Source organism: Sebastes fasciatus, chromosome 3 (assembly GCF_043250625.1).
Source record: "Sebastes fasciatus isolate fSebFas1 chromosome 3, fSebFas1.pri, whole genome shotgun sequence".
NCBI lineage: Eukaryota > Metazoa > Chordata > Actinopteri > Perciformes > Sebastidae > Sebastes > Sebastes fasciatus.
The window spans coordinates 24,789,740-24,814,230 of record NC_133797.1 but is presented as its reverse complement, the minus strand read 5'-3'; the positions used below and the strand labels follow the sequence as shown (position 1 = coordinate 24,814,230).

Sequence of the window (24,491 nt, the reverse complement as noted above, 5' to 3'; positions counted from 1 at the left end):
AGCGCGGGCAACAGGACGCTGGCTTTCGTTGACTTAACGGCCACAGGTGTCGCTGTTACAACCAATTTCTGTTTCCATACAAACAGTCCCTTTAAAAGCATCATACTCCCAACTCGTCAAATACCGCAGCTTGGTAAGTGTTCCTCGGCGTCTGACACTGACACATAGAGACACCTTTTAGCATCTGTATGCAATGCACCAGGCTTTTCTCTAAATCCTACGTAAACCCTCACGCTCCATTATCAGATGCTTACTGACGTGGTCCTAAGTGGGCAATAGTCTGTTTCGGGTGGGTGTGATGGGTGATGGCAGACGGGTCAAACAAACAGGACTTTCACCCAGGAGACCGCTGTTTTATGTCCCGTATGAAACTAAAAGTAACATTGACTAATTTTGTCACGTGAGTCGTTAGTCAAGTCAACGCCGTCAGTCAACGTGTCAACCACAACCTTTACCTGTCCCTAACTAAGTCGTTTTGTTGGCTAAAACCTAAGTTCTTGACACGTCTTCCCTGACACGTCCAACTCTTACACTTGAGGGATACATAGAGCGTCATAGTTTGAAGCGTAGGGCCACTGACTATGCCTCGATATTTGACGAGTTGGGAATGAGAATGTGTTGTGGATTCAGGCGGTAAACACCGACCAGACTCTGAATGATTTTTTCCTGGGGTCTCAGTGTTTGTTGTATGATAGGCTAAGTTAATAATAGTAATAAACTTTATTTGTATAGTACCTTTCATACAAGAAATGCAGCTCAAAGTGCTTAATAAGAAGTTGAACGCTTTCATCTGATTGATTGGCTCATCTGTTCTCTTCCTCACTCCAGCCAATCATCATCCAGATCTACTTCTGCGTGGGAACGAGCTCATCGATGTCTCGGCCACTCTCCAGCCTCTTCTCCATGGCGACGAGCAGTTTGATCCCGTCCACCGCCAGCTGTGTCAGTCCCACCTCGCTTAGGCCGAAGGTTGCCGCGTTGCTAACACAATACAGTGCCGGGGATTCTGGGAAATGAAAAGACAGGTTTGAAACAAGAGCTGTTGTCTTCTCTTGAACTTTGTGATTTGTAGAAAAGAGATAAAAATACTTCAGGTTTGATCTCAACAACAGTGAGAGTCTAATAATATTATATTGCACATAGCTGTGATAATTCCCACTGACGTTAGTGGAGGTGCTCCTTATTTCAGTCGAGGTGTGAAACCCTGGATTTCTATGTAGACAGTAACTCACTGGTCGTGAACTGACCTGCAGTTCTTCAGAACTCATCAGGTTTTGTGGTGAAACATGAGAGTCAGGTCTGCTCTCGGTACCTGTCGTGTCCATGCAGATCCTCAGTCTCTTCAGGATGTCCTGCAGGCGTTTGTGTTTGGGGAGGTGTTGCAGTTTGAGGTGGACTCTGATCCTCAGACCCGTCCCCACGTCAGCCGGAGAGCTGGTCACCCACCCCAGCTGCTGCTTCCAGGTGAACGAGTGTCTGAGCTCTCTGTAGAACTCCTCCAGCTGGAAACGCAAAGAGAGGAACGAGCAAACAGTCAAAGGGTACATCCCTAGTCTCTTATTTGACATTTCCTCGCTCCTCGCTTGAGCCAGAAGTCTGGTCCACCATAAGACCATCTCAAAGCTTTTATTTCTGCTCGAGGAGCGAGTATGGATTGCCGAGGAGCGGTGACCGAGGATACATGAGAGCAGCCTTCACAGAAGTCTTTTACCTACCGACACGCCCCGTTATTAGATATAAGTTATTGATTGGACGCCGCAGCTGATCGGACTGATCTGATACATCTCAACATCACTGGAGTTTCATACCGGAGTGAAGACAGATAACAGATTCAAATTAAGTGTAACACACACTAAACTTTCTGATTCACCATCTATTTAAACATCTGTGCTCTTATTAGAGGTGGCAAAGTGATATATAGAGCTCATGGTTAAAAACCAACAGGTGTTGATAACAACAGATTCACCAAACGTGCAGACATTTGTGGCTCAAATATTTTATTAATAACCTTCCTGAGAATCAGACCCGTCACTGACCTTCTGCAGGTTGATGCAGATGCATTTAAAGGCCTCGGCGATGTTGCCGTCGTCTCGTGTGGATACAAGTCTGAGGTGGTCCTCCATGTTGACCCAGACCACTAGGCTGCCGTCTTTACTCACCCTGCAACAAGGAATCATGTGATAGTACATGTTTGACGAGAGGATCTAATCAAACATGCTCCTGGAATTAGAAAAATGTCCTCGTAAACAACACAGGCTGATGGTGGCAGACTGGTTTTGATCAGACTGGTTCAGTATTCATAGGTAGTGTGACATTTGGCGTCTTGCAGGATTTTAATCACTGGTCTCTCAGGTTCCAGTTACTGCTCAAGTTACTGGGACAAAAAGACTTGTGTGAAGAAACCAGACTGACCAGACTGCCCTGGCGTCGGGCCAGTCCCGGGCCACGCCGGTACGGAGCTGGGAGGAGGACGGAGGGTTCAAGTTCAGCTCCCTCTGCTGCTCCTGGTTCAGCTCCTCCAGTAAGAGGAGCCGACCTGGCAGCTCCTCCTCCTCCAGCCGCTGCAGAGCTGAGAGCAAAGGAAGACACACTGGTCAACTGGTTTACTACAACTGGTTACCAGTTTACTTTGAGGCCATTTTCACACTGGGTTCATTGTCCCACCACCCACTACAGGCCTACACTCTTTGTTTATTGCATTATTACTGCACAAGAACGGCACGCTTTGAACAGCTGGAGCCGAGTGCACCAGCTGGGCGTAGAAAAGTAGGTCTTAACTCTTACACCGGGCTTAGCTACGTCCGGCTTTTTAGTTTGAATTTACACAAAGTGCACCAAACCTGACTTATCACGGTCGTAGCTGCGCCCGGTTTTATGCAGCACGTCCACGTGAATACACGCAAAGCGATGATTGTTGCCAAGCAACGCACTTGTTCTGTCTTTAAACAAGCGATAGAAGACATGGATAACGCAAACCAAAAGAGAAGAAAAAATCAATTTCACTGATAGAGAAATAAGAAAACTTGGAGTGAAAAAAAGAGTTGTATGCAGAGCATAGAGATGTTCTCACAGCTAAATTAAACAACACAAACAAACAAAAACTATTAGCGTGGAAATCGATCACCAGTGCAATCAATAGCAAATGCGATGGCGTTTGTCCGATCACAGATGGCTCTTTCGTCTTAATACATTTTTTTTGTTATCTATGCGGTAAACATGACGCGTTGCCGTCGTTGCTTTCTTTTTTTCTGGTTGTGTGATCATCAATATTATTACACGGCTTTGTTGAATACTCGATTCTGATTGGACAATCACAGCGTTCTGCGGTCTGTTATGCGATGCCGTACAGTATCTGATCCAAATCTGTTCTTCTGTCAGTGAACCCAAACTGTTCTTTGTGTGGCCAAACTAAATTGTTCTGTTGCAAATTTCTTGACTTCATCTGCATCCAGCCGGAATTCTCCTGAACCTGCTGGTTTGGGTGTTTTCAGGTTCGCTGAGAATCAAATCTACTCTGCAACACAGACATGCAGTACCTCTCCTGGCCAGCATGAGGAGTTGTCTGCGCTCTCCTCGGCTGCAGTGTGTCGGGAAGCAGAAGTCCTCAACACCTCGAACAACACTCACCTCACAGCGTACAGCGTATGACCTGTCCAAGTCATCACCCCCCTGCACACACACACGGGAAAACATATTCCTGAAAACGTGACAGTTATAGTGGTAGCATGTGAAGCTAAAGTGCTAGCACTGGATAAATAAGTTGTTGAGCACCAGATGTCATTTTCTATAGTTTCCTTCTAGACCTCTGTGACCTCAAACGCTGGTTCATAAAACAGGATGTTGGTCAGAAAATATCAGTCTGTGTAGAATTCTTTGTGAAGTTAGTTAAATTAGTGTTTTCAAGTCCTAAAAGAAGATGAATCATTGAACTGCAGGCTGTCGTCTCAGCTTCACTTGAATCACAATGAGGAATGTACGAACCCATTTTTCTTATATAGTCCAAAATACAGACTGTTCTGTTTACACTACATTGGGGATATGGATAGATGGACGTGTTCACACCGGACGACGCGTCTCCACTTCCTCCCACTGTACAAAAATTAAGCCAAAATAACCCTGGATGAGGGGACTGCTCTTTGGGAAAAATGTATTGGACGCATACTTTGACTTTTTGGTTTGGTCCATGTCCCATCCTCTAACATGGAGGGGGCGGGATTTATGACCTATACTGCAGCCAGCCACCAGGGGGCAATAGAGATGTTTTAGATTCAGTTTTGCCTTTCTGCCTTGATTTATTTTTTATCCTTTAATGATTGAGCATCACAGAGATCAGCATGTTTAAAAAGTTTACTGAAGTTTCTGGTGAAATGTTGCGAAATGTCACCATAGTGCTTGCAGCTGTGTCAAACTGTGACTCTGTGCATTTGGTGTGAAACCGCAGTGAGAGTTTTCTGGGGTTTATTATTAACGATAATTACTCGTTGGTGATGTGGTCTGACTAGCTACCTTCAAGTTGTCGAAGTTGAAGTCGCCCTCTGGCGTCTGGCTGGTGATCTTGTGTTTGTGATGCACCTCAATGACTCGGTCGAAGAAGTCACAGAACAGGATGTAGGACTGAGCATCGCCCGCGACGCAGCCCACAGATACAGGACTGGACCAATCACCTGCATACACAAACATTGCATTTACATTTACAGACTAACAGTGACAAATCTCCCAAATCTACGGAAAATCTATTGACTTTGTTTCTAGAGTTTTTCCCCTGTTCACTCTGCAGATTAATACAAAATATTTTCCTTACATGCATCATCCACTATAATTTTAGCCTGTAATGACTATTATTATACTAGTTACTGTTATATTTTATCTAAAACATATCCAAATGTAAACCATACTGTTGCTTTACTACCAAACTTTAAAACAGCAGCTCTTTAAACACAGAATAAAACTCAACAACTAAAGTTATTCATGTTAATCAGTAAACATTAAACATTAAAACAGGACTATATTTTGAATTATAATCAGCTGAGAATCGAGAACAAAAACATTCAATAACATAATTGAATACATTTGAAGTTTATATTGTCCATGACTTCCTTCTATCAGTTTTTTCAGATTTTAATCTCACTGTTATTTTCTGACAGTCATCATCATGCTGACATCACCCTGACATCATGCTGACATCACCTGGTTCCTCGAGGCCCGGGCGTATGACATCATCGAAGATGACTCCGCTGTGGGTGCAGCGGTCGAACTGTCGGCGGTACATGGCCGGTGTGAGGATCCGACCCATCCAGGTAGAGTTCCTGCTCAGGTCAGGGAACTCCTCATCGGGAGAACCTCTCCTCAGGTGGAACTGGGCCATGGGGTCAGGGGGGACCAAACTCTGAACGCACAGGAAGTTGTCGTAGAGGAGACAGGAAGAGCTTTTAGTCCTGATGATGCCAACCGTGTTTAACTGACATATTCTACACTGTAAAAAAGAAGAGTGTAAAATAACAGAAATGTTCCGGCAGCAGGGGCGCCAGAAAATGTCTGTTAAAAAATGGAAAAATAATGTCCGTTAATTAACATAAATAAACTGTAAAAAAAAAAACAGTAATTATCTTTATATAATTAGCCTTTATTACTGTAATTTTACAAGAAATATTTTACTTTTAACATATATTTATTGTTAGAATGGTCATACACCGTAAATCTAAGACCATTTACATATAAATCACAAATGAAACATGTAATTTTACGTTGCAAAAGCCCAAATTTACATTAACTCAGAAGTTTTGCAAAACAAATCTGTATTTTTACAAGAAATATTTTTAGAATTCCATGAAATCCTAATTTCTAACATAAATTAATTGTTAAAAGTGTCATAAACCTCTAAAAACAGAATAATTATCTTTAAAAATTATCAAGAAAAGCTTAAATACAGATAATTACAATAAATACTGTAAATCTAAGACCATTTACATACAAATCACAAATAAAACATGTAATTTTTACATTTTTTTCTGTCATTTTGAAATACAGACAAAAAATGTAAATTTTCTTGAAAAAAACTGTAAAAAAGATGTTTTTTTTCTGAGTTTCAGACCTTTTTATCCCTGATTCACCCCTCCCGACAATCGGTGGGGGAATCTGGCCCGGGACCTTGGTCGGTACCGATGTTCAGCCAAGATTATCTGGTAATGTGAGGGGTTTACAGATATAGCCTTAAACCTACCGATCTGTCCGCAGATTCATCGGGTGTTGATATTAAGTAGTTAAACTGTGGATGATTACATCAGTACTTTCCGAGTGTGACCACAATAGCCAATGAGAGACAAACCGCAGCAGCTGACGGTGTTGCCAAGCATTACTAACTCACATCCTTTCATGCTGGATCGTAATGATTACCTCCAAAATCGTCCGGTACCTCGTCTCCATAGGAACGGCAACCGGTGCTGCATCAAAAGCAAAATGTTTAACGTATCATAGATCAAAATGTATCTTATTTTTATAGGGCTCCTTTAAAAATCTGCAAATGAATATGTAACACAATTGAACATTTTTTCGCCTCTCTGTTTATATACATGATTGAACAATTATTTGTTTGCTAAAATAACATGAGATTACAACAACATAAGAATAAAAAACACAACAGAGTAATAAACAAAGAGTGTAAGAAGTAATATGAACACCAGTGCAAAAAATAATAGCAGTAAGAGCAAGATAAATTTAGTAAAGTACATAAACTAAGATAGAAAAGTAAATTACAGCGACAAAAGAATAGAAAAAGGAGTAAAAATATAATGTATAAGAAGTAATACTAACACCAGTGCCAGATAGAACTACAATAAAACTAAGATCAATTTAGTACAATAAGTGGATGGATGGATGGAATATTGCACATGATATTGAATGATGGGTCAATCCCCAAAAAAATTTGAGATGAAAAATATTAAGAAAAATAAATTGTTTTCGGTAGCGCACACCATATAACTGCCCTCCATCCCCCGTGTTTCCTCTCTCTCATACTGACATCTGACAAATTTACATAAATTGTGTCTGAAATTGTGATGAACACAAAGATAAAACCATTAATCATTTGAAAGAAATAGTTAATTGAAAAGTTGTAGTTGCCCTCCTTGTTAAAATGTTAACATATATTACATCATTCATCACTGAAGATCCATTTTTATGTTTCGAGATTAAACTCCATATCACATTAAATAATCTGTATCTAAACTGAACTTGTGTAAAGAATTTGATGCTCATCTTGTATAAAGTCTGGGAAAAAGAGACACTAAGGACTGGAAACCAAAGGATATAATAATCAATAACAATGATGATGTTATTACAGAAGATTCAGTCACACTCACTTCATCACAGTATCTGTTTAAAACAAACCTTCAACAAACCTAACTGTAACAGAGAGTTGATTTACTGAGTGAAAAACACAGAGCATGCGGTGAAAATACTCACGTTTGACCTTCCACATGTCGTCAGCGTGACGGCTGTCAGAACAATGAAAGGTCTAAGAATAGTTGCGTTGGTCCTGAGCAGCTCATCATGCAGCCTGCAGGAGTCCAGTTACAGTCCAAACGGCAGCCTTTTTATAACTGCACAGCACTGCTGCTGTGTTCGACCGTCCATTACTTGATATGTAGGCTATAAATGCTGTCAAGTTGAGTCCAAAGCAGTTTGAATAAAAACACCCTCTGTTTAAAGTATATAAGTGGAATTCAATAACCATCGGTGTTATGATTAAGATGGGGTCCTTGGAAATCTTTTTCAGCGTCCTATTGATCGCGCTCCCGCTTGTGCTCGCTCTACATAGACATGAAAGAGCATCGCTCAAAACAGTGAGGCGACACACGTCAGCTAAAACCACAATATCACTCTATATTTCAGCTGCTTGGCAGTAATGTTAGCTGACCAGACAAAGGTCTCTCCATGAATCACTGCTGATCCTAGTGTTGGCTTTTCCTGCTTCAGCCTCCCGACCGCGGTCAAAAGGAACAGGGGAGACACCGGCACCCGTTCGGAGACGATAACGTAACTCGCTGCGGACCCCCGTCCCTTCACAAGACACGGGAAACCTCTGTTGGTCTGGAGGAGCTGCAGCATTTATTTCTGCACAAACGTCCACTGTACATTCACTAGATATTCTCAGAGCTACAAAGTCTTCTGCAGTGTGTAGTGTGCGCGCATGCACCTGAGAGTGGAGCGAAAACGCGAGAATGAGCGCGGTTTGTGAGTGAAGGCAAGCAGGCAGAGGAGCATAGTAAGTGTAAGAAGTTACAAACAGTCCTTTTAAACCTCATTTTAATGTTTTTAAGAAAGAAATAGAACTTTTTATTAAGACTATATCTTCTTCAAAAAACAAAAAGGCTAGATGGAGGAGAGATACTGCAGGTCCTTCTGCTGCTGTTCACACCTTCAGTTAACACAGATTATAACTAGATGGTGACTCAGAAGACAACTAAACTATAAAACTTTTAATCTGTGATCTGTTTTCACTCCGGTATGAAACTCCAGTGATGATGAGAGGTAAAGTTATCAGATCAGTCTGATCGGCAGCAGCGTCCAATCAGTGACTGATATCCAATAAGGGGGAGTGTCGGTCGGTAAAAGACTTCCGTGGAGGATGCACTGATGTATCCTCGCTCCTCGCTCCTCGATGCACAAATAAGGGCTTTGGAACGGTCTTCAAGATGTCGCACCAGAACAACTTCCGGTTCAAGCGAGGATTGAGGAGCGAGGAAACGAAAATTAAGAGCTTTGGCATGCACCCATGAAGAGGAAGAGGAAGAGGAAGAAGAAAAAGAGGAAGAAGAAAAAAAAGAAGAAAAAGAAAAAGAAACATCACATGAATTTGAGTACTTTTCTCTTTATACATCCATGGTTGTACGTTGTTGTCAAAGAGCCGTCGTTTGTGTTTTAACATCGTTTCCTCACTGAAAGGATCAGAGGAGTTGGGTGAAAGAATACAAAATGGGAACCGTGTCTAAGCCAGGCCTGGCTGTGGATCCAGAGACATCACCGTGTTGTAAGTCGCTGGCTTTTACATTCCTTGTTAACTATTGGTGCCTTTAAAATGGGGTCGTGTTTACCGTGTTTATGAGATGCAGCTCATATGAACCGATATGAACGAACCCTCATCGTATTCATGACCTCTGAGGCCTGTACTACGAAGCAGGATGTGTGGTTATCGAGGTAACTTCAGGGTTAACTCTGGGTTTTCCGTACTAAGAAGCTGGTTCACTTCTTACCGGGGTAGATCTCCATGGTAACTTATGCTGAACGGCTAACCTGCTCCGGAGCAGGTTATGTTCCAGATAAGAGATCAACTCATATGAAAGCATCTCCTGCTGACCAATCAGAGCTCAGTGCGGTGAATGTATGATAATATCACACACATACGAAGAAGTTTAAGTCATAATTCAGGCTAAAAACAACATAGTTTAAACTGACAAATACAGGAAGGACAGCGGACTTTATGTTGAGGGTGTTTACCACTTTGAATTATATTTTTATATTTATTTGTTTCTACTTCCTCTTGAGTCCGTTTCACACCGACAGAGAGGAGGGAAGCAGGTGAAAGAAGGTTTAAATACTCATAGACGCAACTTCGTAATTGCAGTGTAAAATGATGAGTAGTCTATTCATCTATTACACTCTGAAAAGTTATTTATATTTAGACGAGTATATCTGACTTTTGAGTATTCCTTTAAATTTATAAGTGTTAATTTACGCATTCACACATCCGGAGTTTTTTTCTTTCGCCACCTGTTCTTCCGGCATTTAGCAGCTTCAACTGTGTTACTTTGAGTCTGGATTAAGTGTTTAACTTCTTCGTATTTGTCTAATATAGTTTCTTCCTTTGTAAAATGTCTCTCTGCCTGTCTGTCTGTAGTCAGTAGTCTTGTTCATGTCTGTGATTGGTCAGATGCTGCAAACACTTCCTCGTTCATGTGAACGCGCTCATATCCAGACTGAGAAACCCTGGGTTGATTTACCGAGTTGATAACCAGCTTCGTAGTACAGTTTAGCAAGATCTCGGTTGTTAGGGTTAGTGAAGCCAGATAACGAGAAGATACCCTGGGTATGTTGAACTCGCTTCGTAGTACAGACCTCAGAAGAGGGGAAGTTTCTGAAATTTCCGAGTTCACTCATTAATTAATGAGTGCGCATGAGATACAGAGAGCCAGCACAGCGCACCGCTGCAGTCTCTGCTCATGGGCACATCAAACGTGTCGTTTTGATTCATTATTCTACACAGTTCCTTCTGAGCATCAACAGGCATTTCACTCCTCTTATAAACTTATCTAACTCTTAATCCACTTTTAAAAAACTTTTGAAAACATTTTTTTAGGATAGCATTCCTATAAGTAGAAGGGTATAAGTACACTGTTAAGAATTTCCCAGTAAAATAACAGTAAAGAACTGATGGCAGCAGGGTTGCCTTTATATTACATGAACGTACGCGTGCATGAACGTGTGGTACACTTAAGTGTCCCGGTTTGGGGGTTTTGAAAATATGGTCATCCTACAACGGCCGCATCGTTCTCCTCTGTCATCATACTTTTTGCATTTACAGCATTATGTTCGTAGGGTGACCATATTTTCAAAACCCCCAAACTGTGACACTCAAGTGTGCACTCTTCAGATTACTTTCTGTAGCCTCAACAGTGAGGATACAAAAAGTCTGACAGATAAACACTGTAAGATTATTTGGGGATTTTTTGCCTTTTATTACCAGTATACAGTTGAGAGAAAAACAGGGCATGTGGACAGACAGAACAGACTGCTTGTCCGTCTTCTACCAAGCTTTATTTGTTCTCTATAAATCAGCTCTAATAAAACTGAATCTCTGAACCCTTTGTACATAGTTCAGGTGTTGATGAGTTGCTTTTCCTGGTTCCTGATTATTTTTTCTATATCAATCAGCTAAACCTCAGATTAAAGCAGGAAGCACAGCAGTCACCGCCCAGTATGGAAGTGCCATCACCACACCACAGTTAACAGATGTTATTGTAGAAGGGGATATAACGATCAACGTCAACATGTCTGGTAATGTTTCCCCTGTATTCATAAACCAAATAATTCCTTTATTTATGTCTAACTATGTACATGCTTAAAGTGTAACCAACAAAATGCCTTTAATTATTTTGCATTTCTCAAGAGATGTTGCATGTTTGTGTTTCAGCCCCATCTCCTGTCAGGACAGACAACACTTTTGCTGTTTCTCCCAAAACGGAAGGTATTGTGCTGTTTAAAGACTTAAAAAATATGAGATGTCATATTGATCTTTCACAACCAAATGACAAAACGTTACTTCTGTTATTAAAACAAAACGAGAGTGAATTATTAAGAAGGTGTTGTGGAGATTTTGAACCTGAAAATGTGACATTACCATTAGGGCTGCACGATTATGGCCAAAGTGCTATTATATTGTCATCTATAGTGGTTGTTAGCATAAAAACACACAATTCAAATAATAAGGAAATAAATTATTTAATTTTTATTGATACATTTTTTTTTAGTTTTAATTATATATTATAAGCTGCTTAGAGCTAGTGTAAGGAAGTTAAACAGGTCATAATCCCCTCTCTATTAGCCTATTTCATATTGATGTGAAAACATCTCCTTCAAAAAAACATATTTATTCAAGTTTCTCGCCTAAAACTCAATTTTACATATGAAATATGATTACATATGAACGCATCATGATGGGAATGAATTACAATACAATAAGAGTCTGATTAAGTGGTGTATGTGGCGGCTGCACATGTGTGTACGATCGGCAAAAAAAACAGATATATGAGCATATGAGAATGCTAAAAAACGCCTGGCTTCAATCGGCTGCTGATTGACAGTGCAACTCTAGCTCTTAGTTTAGGAAGCGCTTGATTTATGCAGCAGAGTTTTCTATGAGCGGAGCACGCATACTACAATATCGCGGCGGTCATGTTCATTTAATTGTGGGAAGCCAAAATCGTGATCGCGATTAATATTCGATTAGCAAGTAAACATTTTGACCTTGAAGTTGATGTGTTGGAAGCAGAAAAAATGGGCAAACGTAAGGCTGTGAGCGACTTTGACAAGGACCCAATTGTGATGGCTAGACGACTGGGTCAGAGCATCTCCAAAACTGCAGCTCTTGTGGGATGTTCCTGGTCTGCAGTGGTCAGGACCTACATAAAGTGGTCCAAGGAAGGACAACCGACAGGGTCAAACCCGAGGTTCATTGATGCACGTGGGGAGCGAAGGCTGGCCCGTGTTGTCCAATCCAATAGAAGAGCTACTGTAGCTCTAATTGCTGAAAAAGTTAATGCTGGTTCCGATAGAAAGGTGTCAGAACACACAGTGCATCACAGTTTGTTGCGCATGGGGCTGCGTAGCCGCAGACCGGTCAGGGGGCCCATGCTGTCCTAATGTTATGGCTGATCGGTGCAAGTCTTGACCCAGGATTGTTTGGGTCTGGTTGTTGTGTTTTGTCTGTTTGAGTTGTCTGAAAAGCTAGCACACATACTGTACATAGGCGTACCATATTTGCTAACTTTGAAGAGTACGAGAAAATTATATAACTATGATTTTATTCAACTTTCAGAAAACAAACTCCAAAGGTGCAGTGCTGAACTAAAATCTTACCTTAGAAATAAAACAAAACGTCTGTCTCAAGGAACAAAGGAAGAAGGATCATCGATTCTTTTGAACAAGATCTACACGGACCTTTACATCACAAAAGGAGGCAGCGGGGAGGTTAATAACGAACACGAAGTAATTCAATTACTCAATGACATTTTAAAACCTTCATCAGATGAAGAAAACCTTTATCAGAGAGTTCTGATGAAGGGAACCGCTGGCATTGGGAAAACTGTAGCTGTGCAGAAATTCATACAGGACTTGGCAGCAGGAAAAGCCAACCAAACTATTCAGTTCATATTTCCAATCACATTCAGAGACCTTAATTTATTAAAAAATGACGATGACTGGAGTCTTACGAAATTGATAGGTCACTTTTTTAAAGAAGTGAAGGATTTGGAAGCATCAGACTATAGCAGTTCACGTATTTTATTCATCCTTGACGGCCTGGATGAATGCAGATTACCTCTGGACTTTGAAAACAATGAGATGTGCCGCAGTGTTACAAAGACCACTACAGTAGACGTCCTGCTAACCAACTTAATCTCAGGGAAACTGCTGCACAAAGCTTGGATCTTGGTCACAAGTAGACCAGCTGCAGCCACTAAGATTCCTCCCGAATACATCGACAAGGTGATCGAGGTACGAGGCTTTAATGATGAGCAGAAGGAAGAGTACTTTAAGAATAAAGTTGTTAACAACCTTATGGCTCAGAATATCCTCGATCATCTTCAGTCAAAGCCGATGAGAAGTCTGTACAACATGTGCCGCATCCCATTCTTCTGTTGGATTTCAGCCACAGTTCTCCAGAATCTCCTAACAGAAACTGATAAAGGCGAGTTGCCCAAGGCGTTGACTGAAATGCATTTACACTTCCTGATATGCCAGACAAAGTGTAAACACCAGAAGCATTATCAGGAAGTTGAAGAAGACAAATACATTATTATGAAACATGGAAAGCTGGCATTTGAACAGCTTCAGAAGGGCAAAACAGTCTTTTATGAAAAAGACTTGAAAAGTTGTAAGATTGATCTGAAAGCTGCAGTTTATTCAGGACTTTGTACACAGAGCATAAGAAAAGAATATGGTCTTCACAAACAAGAAATTTACTCTTTCACACATTTAAGTATTCAGGAGTTTCTTGCAGCTCTGTACGTATCAGAGACCTTCTTAAATAGCGGAGAAAATCTGCTTACAAGAAAGAAAAGTAAGAAAGGAAAACCTCCCATCCTGCTCCTCCACAAGGACGCGGTGAATATGGCTTTGGCCAGCGATTGTGGACGATGGGACATGTTTCTGCGCTTCCTGCTCGGTCTGTCACAGGATAAAAATCAGAAACTTCTTCAGAAAGTATTGAGATTCGAAGAAAGACGTCCACAGAGCACCCAGGACACAGTCATCTACATTCAGGGCACAATAATCTACATTCAGGAGACAAACAACAAATTGTCCAATACTGACAAGAGTATTATCAATCTGTCCCACTGTTTAAATGAGTTGGGTGACCAGCAGGTTAATAACGACCCTCCTCAGAGAGTTCTGATGGAGGGAATCGCTGGTGATGGGGACGCAGATAGGAGCTGGTTTAAGAAAATATTAAATGGAATTATTAATATCATTAAAATTAATATTAATAATATATATAATATCAGGACAACAAATCATGTTGGTACATGTTATGCTCCCCCTCCTTCTGATCATGCAGCCAATAAAGAGGGGGATGGGATTTGGGATCACTCTCACTTCCACTCTGGCCTGGCCTGGCAGTAGCATTGACCACTTGTAGTTTTGTTTTGTTCTTTATCTTTTCTGGTGAGTCCGGTGGTCTAGTTTTCGGTGTTTTTTTCTGTTTGTCACGGTTTAGTTTGGGGTTATGTTGTTCAGGGGTAGAGGGAAGCACCCGGCTCCGACGGCTCTGTAAGAGCTGGGCTCAGGTGGCTTCCCCTCTTTTGTTCCTTTTTGCCGGCTCACCAGTTCAGTTAGTTATGGGTAAAACTTTAGGGGTTAGTTTGGTTCTTTTACTTAACTTAGCTCTTTTGTTAATTATTGGTCTACTATTTCTGTGTTGCTCTTAAAAAAAAAACGTATTATATATATTTTTTGAAAATTCTTGTGATGATGATCAAACTAATTAATAATTATATTAATAATATTGTTTTGGGATTATGATCAAACTAATTAATAATTATCAAAATAATTATTAATTTTAAAAATAATTATTTAATTTAATTATTAATAATTATCAAAATAATTATTAATTATATTGAATAATGTGATTTAATTTATATTAAATCATCCTCGGGGCGCCACTCTTTGAAACAAAGAGAAAATGATGGGAAATTAATGTAGTCTCATAAATATAAACCATAAACCATATATTGTTTATATAGATGCAATTTATAGTTAATACTTTCACAAGCTTATAAACAAGCTTTTAGTAATAGTAAGTAATGAGCTTAGAAATGAACAAAGACACAAAACAAGATGTACACAAAAAACGTTTTTTGTTTATTTGTTCTTTTTTTATTTTTATTTTTTGGGGGTGGTGGATGGGGGATTCATTGCTTTTTTGTCTGTGTTTTGTCTGTATTATATCCATATGCTGTAAAAAAAAAAAAAAAAAAAAATTGTAAAAATAAGTGGCAATGCAAACTTTTGGATTTTAGTTGCTTTTAAGTTTTTCAATTTCGCTCTTGGTTTTCTGTCTAAAAATTTAAATGGTTTATGATTTATGATTTACTACTTTACTTAGATTTTGTTCCATTTATTTCTTATTCTAATATCTATCTTGTTTCATTGTATAACAATGAAGATTGACTTTATATTAAGTTTAAAATTTAGTGTGTGATGCCATTTAATCAAGTGTGTTGGGTTATATTTGTTTTGGGGTTATTTGTACTTTGCTATTTGTAGTAGGTTTGACGGACGGGGCAATATGGGTTTTCCCTCTTTTGTCATCTGAGGTTTTACCTTTGTCCTGTCCAGATAGAGTAGTTAGCGCATCTGGTCTTTTTGCTCCATCTCCTGTAAAACCGAGGCGGAGTTTTTGGCCATTTGTCAGTAGATGCATGTGACCTGCGACCTCTGTCAAAGAGCTCTCTAAACCTTTACAGGGTTTTGGGAGGTCTACCAGTACTTGGTAATTTTCCTTAGGAGGCCTTAATTGGCTTGAAGACGGAACTCGTAGGTCATTGCTAGAGGTTAAGGGTGAGCCTTTTTATAATCATGTATCATTATATGCAACTAAAATAATACTTAATCCACAGTATGGCTCTCGATACTTTCTGTGATGTATTACTATGATGTCACATTGTAATAATCTCCTGCAGTGCACTCTTCTGCAGACTTTGTGTGACTCTGTATAACCATTTCCTCTTCTTGCAAGAATAAAATACAACAAAGACATTTCATCTGTTTGGGATCTTGATTTCAACGTTCATTAGGACTCATCTTGGAATATTGACAGAATTTCCATTACATCCCATATACATTTTCTAAGGGTGTTATCCCATTCCTTAAAATATTTTGGTTTCTTATAAGTAGGTAAGTTTTGGAACAAAAACAAAAATCTTGGAAGTGTGGTCATTTTAATTGATCCAATCCTTTCAAAGATGGATAGATATAATATTTTCCATCTCTTCAACTCTTGCGGTGAGGACTCGGCCTTGGTACATGGGGTGCCTGCTCTACCAGGTGAGCTACCTCGGAGCCCCAACTCTTCTGTAACTTGATCTATTAATCCAGAGTAATTTATTGAAAACAGATGTCGATTTATTTCTTTTCACTGAACAGACAGTTTTGTGGTATTTTTGAGTGACACGTCATAATAGATTGCTGCAGGAATGAGTCCTAAAACCCAGAAATGAGTTAGCATTTTAGCACTTCTGGTTCCCTCGTCTGGAAGTCAATGGGTATTTTAAATGGAATTTTAGTTGGATGCCTGAAATAATGTCTGTGGTTAACACAAGCTGAAGAAATTTTAACATTTTGTTCTACGACATAAAATATGTCAGTTAATATCCAAATTGTGAATTTTGAAGCTTTTACGTGTCTTAAAAAAGGTGGTCGCTAACAAGAGGCTAAATGAGACTACAAAACGTCATCACGCCGAGTCGTCCACATTTACAGCCCCGTTGTGTATACTCGCGCTCATGAGACGGTGGTGTAGTTCGTTTATACCCTAATGTTAGGTTTTTACTTCTGGAGATTGCATTCACACTTCAAAATAAAAGTGTTCATTTGTGGAGATTGTCTTTCTGAACTAAACGTGTAAGTATCATAAACGTCTGTTTGTCACAGAGCTTATTTTCTACAATAATCCAAAATTGAATGGAAAAATCCCGTTGGCTTTTTGTCAAGGGAACCAGGGCGATGCTAACTTCCTGGTTGGCCTACAAAAATACATCATCCCTGCAGCGCTTTATGGAGGCAGTAATCGTGGATCAAGATGGTTGCTTGTGTAGATCTCCCTGCTGTAGAATTAAGACAATAAATAAACAGTAAAGTCTGTCTTCGGTAGCTGCCACATTAACATGTAGAAAGAACTTCCTCTATTTGTGGACAGAGAGCAGCTTGTTTATCTTGTGATCACAATTTATAACAAAATTAAGTTTTTGGGTGCAAATAAAATTTTCTTTCCTCAAAGATGAAGATGTAATTATAAACCTTGAGATAATACACAGTTCTTCTTCTGGTTCTCCTCTTTGTCTCCCCGTTATCCTCAGTAAAAAGACACATTTAAGTCCTGATCAATACTAAACTGTTTAATATCTGCAGGTGAACCGATCATTAGATCCTGATCTCAGGATGACAGACTTAAATACCTTGATTTGAGCAGCAAGTGTTAGTTATTCTCAGACAATTAAGTCATGACGTCAAGATAACGGCCATTTAATAATTATTAGTAACCGCAGTCTTTGTTGGAGTCGGACCTCCATCAAACGATCCCTGAGATGATCTGAAAGCTTAAAGGAAAAGCTCGACATTTTGGCAAATGAGGGTGATATCAAACTGAACATGTGTCAGAAAGAAAGAGAATATTTCCCAAAATGTCAAACTATTAAAGTTACAATGTGTCGATTTTTTTTTACTCTTTTTAAATTATTCTGACGGCATATTTGGTAGAAAAATAAGAAGATCACAGTGAAAATTGCATCAGTCTGTGTTGCCTCGTCTCCCACAGTGTCCTTCCTGAACTGACCACCAGATGGCGCCAAAGTAAAATATATAAAAGCTAATCCTACACACGATAACGCGGAGGACAAAAGCCTACAGTTGCTCTAAACCGGCCATGTCCACCTTCACTTTGACAAACAGAGTGTCGTCTTTGACATACGCAGCGTTTTGAGGAGCTTCTAGCTTGTTGAGGGGAATGAAGCATGAAAATCCAACAGCGACGTTGCTCACGGACTCGGTGGCGGGTCGCTGGAAGCTTTTGGATATCGGGTCGGGTCTGAAGCTGAGACTCGGGTGGTTACCGGCACCGCTTTGATCCAGAACAGACAGAGACACGGTCTGTCTGAAAGGCCACGGCAGCAGAGCGTCAAAGTCTCCCGGCATCAGGACAACATAAAGGGACAGGTGAGTCCCTCTTCCCTCCCCGTCCCCGTTCAGATAGACCTTGGTGGCCATTTTGTAGCCGCAGCATCCGGTGTGGAACGGCACGCTGCTCAGGCAGGGCACTTCACCTTTGACCTCCGCTTCCCTCCTGCTCCTGAAGTCCTTGATCTTCCAGATCAGTTTGCCGTCGTAGGACGTGGCCTCGAGCTCCTGCAGGTGCTGCTTGTTGCTACTGAGCTGAGCGGCGTGGAGATCCAGGAGACCCGAGTGATGCTTCAGATTCTCCTCCAAAGTTCCTGGAAGAATAAAAAACAACAGCATTCACAGAAATACGAAGTTCTCACCCTCGAAGCATACTGGACTGTAAACTGCATCTTCTTGCAACAGGAAACATCTCATTTTGGGGTGAGTAGGGACATAAAATCCACCGTTTTCACTGAGCTGCACCTTTAAAGACATACTGTCATTAAGAGCAGGTTTATGGAGGCAGATTTTCAGGTTTTGTTACCCAGGTGTTCTCTGAGGGCTTCGGCTGCCGACACTTCCTGGATCACAGCATCCAGAGACTTCCTGAGCTGCTCCAGCTCCTCCATACCAGGACCGAGTCCCCGGGACACCTGCTGGATGTCCAGCTGGACGGTGGACAGGACGTCCTCCTGCCTGCTCAGCGTCCTCTGACCAGACAGAGAGGTAACATGGTTTAATGATGCTGCTCTGACACTCAAAACTGCAGGATCCTCCAGTAAATCCAGATTTTGTTTCCAAATCCAGACTGATACTTTAAGTTAAAGCTGCATTTTGTCATTAAAATAAGAGTTTAGTTACCAGAGAACATACATTAGATCAGATACATTTAATGCTCATAACTGTTAAATAAAGCTGGATGATGATGAAGGTACAGCTGAAATGAAGGACGATCAGTAAGAATCAAACTGTGTATTAACCTGAGCTGTAGAGACGATGTGTTCAAGGCTGCTGTTCTGTTGCAGCGGCGGTCTGATGTTCTTTTGCAGACCAGCGAGCAGGAAATTGTCCGTCTGGACTTCCTGCTGCTTCAGCAACGCCTCCTCCTGGAGAACCTCCACCTGCCCGACGAGACAACAGTCTGAGGTGAACTTCTGACACTGAGTTTTAAATTGAATCTGGGCTTGGGAAAATAGCATTTTGACGCTAAGACATAAATACTTCGACCAGAATTTGAAGGTTTGTATTTTAATACATAAGGAACACCTCTGGGAAACTACAGAATGATATAAAAAACAAAATATATATATATAAATTATATATATAATGGAATTTGACTGCATCTTTTTTAACTTTTAACACATTGTTCATTTTGTGAAGTAATGAGAAAGTTTCATGATATAACATGATAAAGTGATATGTTGTTGCAACAAGAAAAGTTTATTGTACAAAATGAATGTTTTTATGTTGTAATAATGAGATAAAATGTCATTATAACATGAAAAACATCTTGAGATAATGTCAAAACGAGCATCACCGTGGCGGCAATATGCTGCCGTATATTAGTGCAGCTATTATTATTATTATTATTAAGTATGAATAATTAAAAGACCAAAACTCATAAAGCTAAGTGTAACAATTATTAATTAATTAATTATTAGTCCTCATGTTATATCCTACATAATTTCTTCTCAACAAAGCCCATGTTTGGGGTATATTTTTCCATAAATCCATTTATATTCCAGATGGAGATTTAAAACACGTAGTGAAATGATGATCTCTTGTGTGCATCCTGTAATAATAGTAATAATGTAACGTACTAATCAGAGACTTCACCGGCTGTCTGTTTGTTAGACGCACCTGTTGCTCCAGGTGGGTGTTGCTCCTCAGGACCAGCAGCATGTGACGATTGACGGCAGCATCTTCATGCAGCTTCACTCTCCCTCTCTTATCCTGTGGGACACAACAGGTGTTGTCAGGTGTTCGGCCTGTGTCACACTGCGGTTCTTCACTGCTTCACTGTGAGATGAACTCACCTGCACAGAGCAGCCAAACTTCTTATAAGAACAGTCGATGTGAAGCTCAGGACACGACTCTCTGTGTTCAGTCAGCTGCAGGACGAGAAAGAGAGAGAGAGAGACATTTACACTGATGTTAAAGCTGCAGTAAGCAGAATGTTTTTGGCATCATTGGGCAAAAACTCCATAATAACCTTTCAGCATATTGTAATTCAAGTGTTCTGAGAGAAAACTAGACTTCTGCTCCTCCTCATGGCTCTGTTTTCAGGCTCAAAAAAGAGAGGAGACATTGGCCAATCGCAGGTCATTTCAGAGAGAGAGCGTTCCTATTGAGCGTTCCTATTGGCTGTGCTCCGGCTAGTGGTGCTTGGTATTTCCTCAACCGATCTCAACATGGCTGCTGGATCACAAACTTTATCATTTTACAGCTAAACAATACACTACAAGATGTTTCTGAAAACATTTGAGGCGAGAAATAGGCATTAAGGTAACAGAATATTGATTAATATTTGACCAGCACTGCCTAGTTTGACCGTTTGATCAGAGTTCACGAGTGATTGACAGCCGGCTGTCATAGACGGCAGGCTCCAGCTCGGCTCTGATTGGTTATTTTCCTCCAGTCTGTGAAATCTTGCAGATGCCATTAGGAGCACCGGAGGACATCGGAGGATGCTTAGACACGTGATTTTTTCTCAGATTACCTGTCTCATGCACTACAGACAGGGTATAGTTACATTTTATAAAAATAACTTTTTCTAATTATATTTGCTCCGATCCAAAGATGTCAGAACTGGACTTAAATCAGACCTGTCTGACGAGGATTAGGGGTTAGGAGTGAAGTAAAAAACGAAACAATTCAATTAATGTTCGTCTAACATAGTTTTAAAATGTTTTTCCTTCTGCTGTCATGCATGGAAAGACCCAAAATAATTACTATAAGCAAATTATTTAAACAGCATTTGTATAGGAATGATTCTGTCCCAAGCTTTTTGATCACTATAAGCGGTTTCACTGTATTTATATAGCACCTAAACCTGCTTTATAATAAAAAAAGACATGCAAATGTCACTTTCTAAAATATGGGACCTTTAAGTCCACATTGGCTCACATCTTGACCATCACTGTATCTTTGGATGAGCTCACCTTGTGTCTGGGAACCTTCAGGGAGCAGCTGTTGGGACAGTCCACCTCCACCTCCGGACAGGAGCTCTGCACATGATCCTATACAGAACACCAAGTCACCATAAACACATCACCATCACCACATTTCAGCACACTGAAAGCTCAAAGATTCAAACTTGTGATTGCTCACGGTGGTTACGGTTAAGTTAAAGGTACAGTGTGTAACATCTGGTGGCCTCTAGCGGAGAGGTTGCAGATTAAAACCTCTCCCGTGTGCCGAGTGTGTAGAAGATTACTGTGGCTGACGTGGAAATGTGAGTGGCCCTCTCTAGAGCTGTTGTAAGAGTAGCGTCGGTCATTTGGAGAATAATAGAGTCAGTGCGTAGAGTGTGAGTGGTGAAGCAAGAGAGAGAGCGGCGGCGATATATATATAGATAGATAGATAGATAGATAGATAGATGTACTTTATTGATCCCAAATTGGGAAATTATTGTGTTACAGCAGTGTGCGAACAAGTAAACTAGTGGAGCAGAAGACAGTTAGTTTAGCAACAAATTCATAGAATAGAAATCCTCTGTATGTAATAATGAAGTGATGGATTCCAGCGTAGGAAAGAACCTAACCCAAACAAGCAGCCTGTTCTGAGAAAGCTGCACCAAGACATGACTGGAACATCATGTGTGTGTATCAGGACCGTTTGTTTGCTCTCTCTCTGTCTACAACAGATTGTTAGACGTGACTTTACCTGGATGAGGCTGAGTCTCTGCGGCTGCTGGCAATGAGGGCAGGGCTCCATGCGGTGAGGACAGGCGTCGGTCAGGTGTTCCTGCAGGTATCTCCTCTGTAGCGCCGTCCTGCAGCCTGGATTGCAGCACTGCAGCTGCTCATACTGACACGACCTCCGGTGCTCCTGCAGAGGACGAAGTGATGGAAGATAAAAACGAACTGTCAGCTTCATGAGACCAGAGGTGTGACTTCATATGTGTTGATCAGGTGGGTTGCTGGCTTTAGATTTATCCATCTATTAGGATATAACATCAGGCAGTCATTTTGCCTTAACTTTCAATTAGTTAGTTATTCTATACCCAGACCTCCGTCCTCCATGAGATTCAGCCTCTATATCAATTTAAGTCCGTCCAAAGGGACTTAATGGCATGGGAAACATACGTCTAGATTACCAAAGCAACTGTGAACTAAAAACAATAATCTTGTCCTCTCTTTAGGTGACATGGTGGAGAGGAGGTCGTGTTGCTCAGGCTCTATCTGTTTAGCAACGCCTGGAAGTTGCTCGACATTTTCTGGATCCATATTCTCGTATATGTCCACATTATATGTATCAAATGGATCGTCTATGTTGTATTTTCATTTTGTTGTTACTCTGTACACACGACATCTAATTCACGTCTGTCCATCCTGAATAAGGCAGCCCTCCTCTGTAGCGCTTCCTGAGGTTTCTTCCATTTTTTTCCCGGTTAAAAGTTTTTTTGGGGGGAGTTTTTCCTTTTCTGATGAGAGGGTCGCACTGTAAAGGACAGATGGTGTGATATGCTGTACAGATTGTAAAATATCTTGAGGCAAATTTGTGATTCGTGATATTGGGTTATACAAATAAAATTGACTTGACTATGTGTTGGTGTGTCCTAGTGTGACAGCTCTGTACATATTCACACATAATGATCCATTGGTGTATAAAGTCTACCTGCAGGTGGCGTAATGTGAGGACAGAGGTGCATGCTGGGGAGTTGGTGCAGTACACTTCTAAACTGGAGATTTCTCGTTTGCAGCAGTTGTCCTGGAAAACCTGCAGGTACAAAACTCTTGATTAGTGTCAAACTTTTCCACAGTTGATTAATCCAGTCAGCAGGAATGGTGACAACAGATGGATCAGACAAATGCCACTCTTTGTATTCAACACAGAAGATGCTTCTAACACCATGAACTGAGCCTTATTACCATCCGGTACCTCAACACATAGCAAATCCAACCAACCACTCAGGAATACTGGAAGTGGCTTTAGACAAATGAATGTAATGTCTGTCTCTCTGTCCACTACTTTGGCTCAAATATCTCAACAACCATTGGATGGACTGTGATAAAATGTGGTTCAAACATTTATGTTCCCCTCAGGATGAACTGTAATAACTTAAGTGCTCCTCTGACGAGTTCACTACTTGTGACTAACATACTTGTGATGAGGTGAACTATGTGAATGTGCAGCTGCAGGTTTGGATCTGACCTCAGCTGGTGTGATCACAGCTCCGTCTACCGGACAAACTGGGCTGGACGATGATGAACTCTCCCTGGAACACAAAGCAGATAAATCATGACATACCCACGAGTTCCAGGCGCGCTGTAAGTACAGGACACACCCGACAGGTACAACACACCTTCCTTTAAAGGGAAAATATTATGCTCATTTCCAGGTTTATACTTGTATTTTGGGTTTCTACTAGAACATGTTTACATGCTTTAAAGTTCAAAAAACTATTTTTCCCATATTTTCTGTCTGAATCAGGGCTGCACGATTATGGACCAAATGATAATCATGAGTATTTTGATCAATATTTAGATCAAGATTATTCATTTATTTTCGGGACACAATATTTGTATTGCACTTTCACATTTAAAAAAACAGAGCGCTGCATTCACTTCCATGTTGTGTCACATTCCTGCTAATGTAGACATGTTTGCATCAAATAAGACTTAAAATAAGGTTCTTCTTCACCTGAATTCAGTGCATTTGTATACAACAGAGAGCAGACGGACAAAACGGGTAATACAGTATATTACTCGTCTACTCTACACTGCAGCCGCAACATTCAGGAGAGTTTTTCGCGGGCTGCCACTGAAGGGTGCACAGGAGCATGCTCCGTTTTAGCGCCCGTCTCTTTAAGACCCCTCCTGAAAAAGCTCCGTCTGCTCTGATTGGCTTGTGAGAACAATATGGTGCACCTTCGCAAAGGTAGATCTCAAGCTGTGAGATTATATATTCTAATGAGCCTGCTTGTGACATAGGAAGGGGAGCCAAATAGAGCAGACTGAAGCTTAAAATAAATGGGAAACATTTTAACATGATTAATACAGCGTGTTTAGCTACTATGATAAGCATTGTTATTGGCTCCTACAGCAGTGCTTGGAGGCAGAAGAAGCAGTAGATGTGTCCACAGGAGTTCTGCTGAGGGTTGAGCACGACTCCACTGC

The 24,491-nt window shown here is 40.7% G+C and overlaps 3 protein-coding genes across 4 annotated transcripts in view; 1 reads left to right on the top strand and 2 right to left on the bottom strand.

Moving 5' to 3' along the window:
* Positions 1-109: 109 nt before the first annotated feature.
* On the bottom strand, positions 110-8,174 carry LOC141764508 (creatine kinase M-type). Its single transcript, XM_074629798.1, has 9 exons — positions 7,462-8,174; positions 6,394-6,440; positions 5,188-5,386; positions 4,507-4,664; positions 3,537-3,669; positions 2,413-2,569; positions 2,037-2,160; positions 1,313-1,502; positions 110-1,006 (listed from the first exon to the last, which is right to left on the bottom strand). The coding sequence occupies exons 1-9, from the start codon at positions 7,475-7,477 to the stop codon at positions 846-848; spliced, it is 1,185 nt and encodes a 394-aa protein (XP_074485899.1). The 5' UTR covers positions 7,478-8,174; the 3' UTR covers positions 110-845.
* A 650-nt stretch (positions 8,175-8,824) lies between these two features.
* LOC141764502 (NLR family CARD domain-containing protein 3-like) lies at positions 8,825-16,035 on the top strand. Its single transcript, XM_074629790.1, has 4 exons — positions 8,825-9,028; positions 10,930-11,052; positions 11,189-11,242; positions 12,593-16,035. The coding sequence occupies exons 1-4, from the start codon at positions 8,974-8,976 to the stop codon at positions 14,395-14,397; spliced, it is 2,037 nt and encodes a 678-aa protein (XP_074485891.1). The 5' UTR covers positions 8,825-8,973; the 3' UTR covers positions 14,398-16,035.
* A 1,343-nt stretch (positions 16,036-17,378) lies between these two features.
* The window catches only part of traf5 (Tnf receptor-associated factor 5), an 8,706-nt gene continuing 1,593 nt past the window's right edge, over positions 17,379-24,491 (bottom strand). For both annotated transcript variants that reach the window (XM_074629791.1, XM_074629792.1), the window contains exons 2-11: positions 24,416-24,491; positions 23,527-23,590; positions 22,990-23,091; positions 22,036-22,200; positions 21,312-21,389; positions 20,187-20,261; positions 20,011-20,103; positions 19,131-19,271; positions 18,695-18,860; positions 17,379-18,482 (exon numbers count right to left, since the gene is read on the bottom strand). The exon at positions 24,416-24,491 is cut by the window's right edge. In XM_074629791.1, coding sequence (XP_074485892.1) covers positions 17,896-18,482; positions 18,695-18,860; positions 19,131-19,271; positions 20,011-20,103; positions 20,187-20,261; positions 21,312-21,389; positions 22,036-22,200; positions 22,990-23,091; positions 23,527-23,590; positions 24,416-24,491 — 1,547 coding nt within the window. In that variant the 3' untranslated portion in view covers positions 17,379-17,895. The remainder of the gene's footprint in view (positions 18,483-18,694; positions 18,861-19,130; positions 19,272-20,010; positions 20,104-20,186; positions 20,262-21,311; positions 21,390-22,035; positions 22,201-22,989; positions 23,092-23,526; positions 23,591-24,415) is intronic.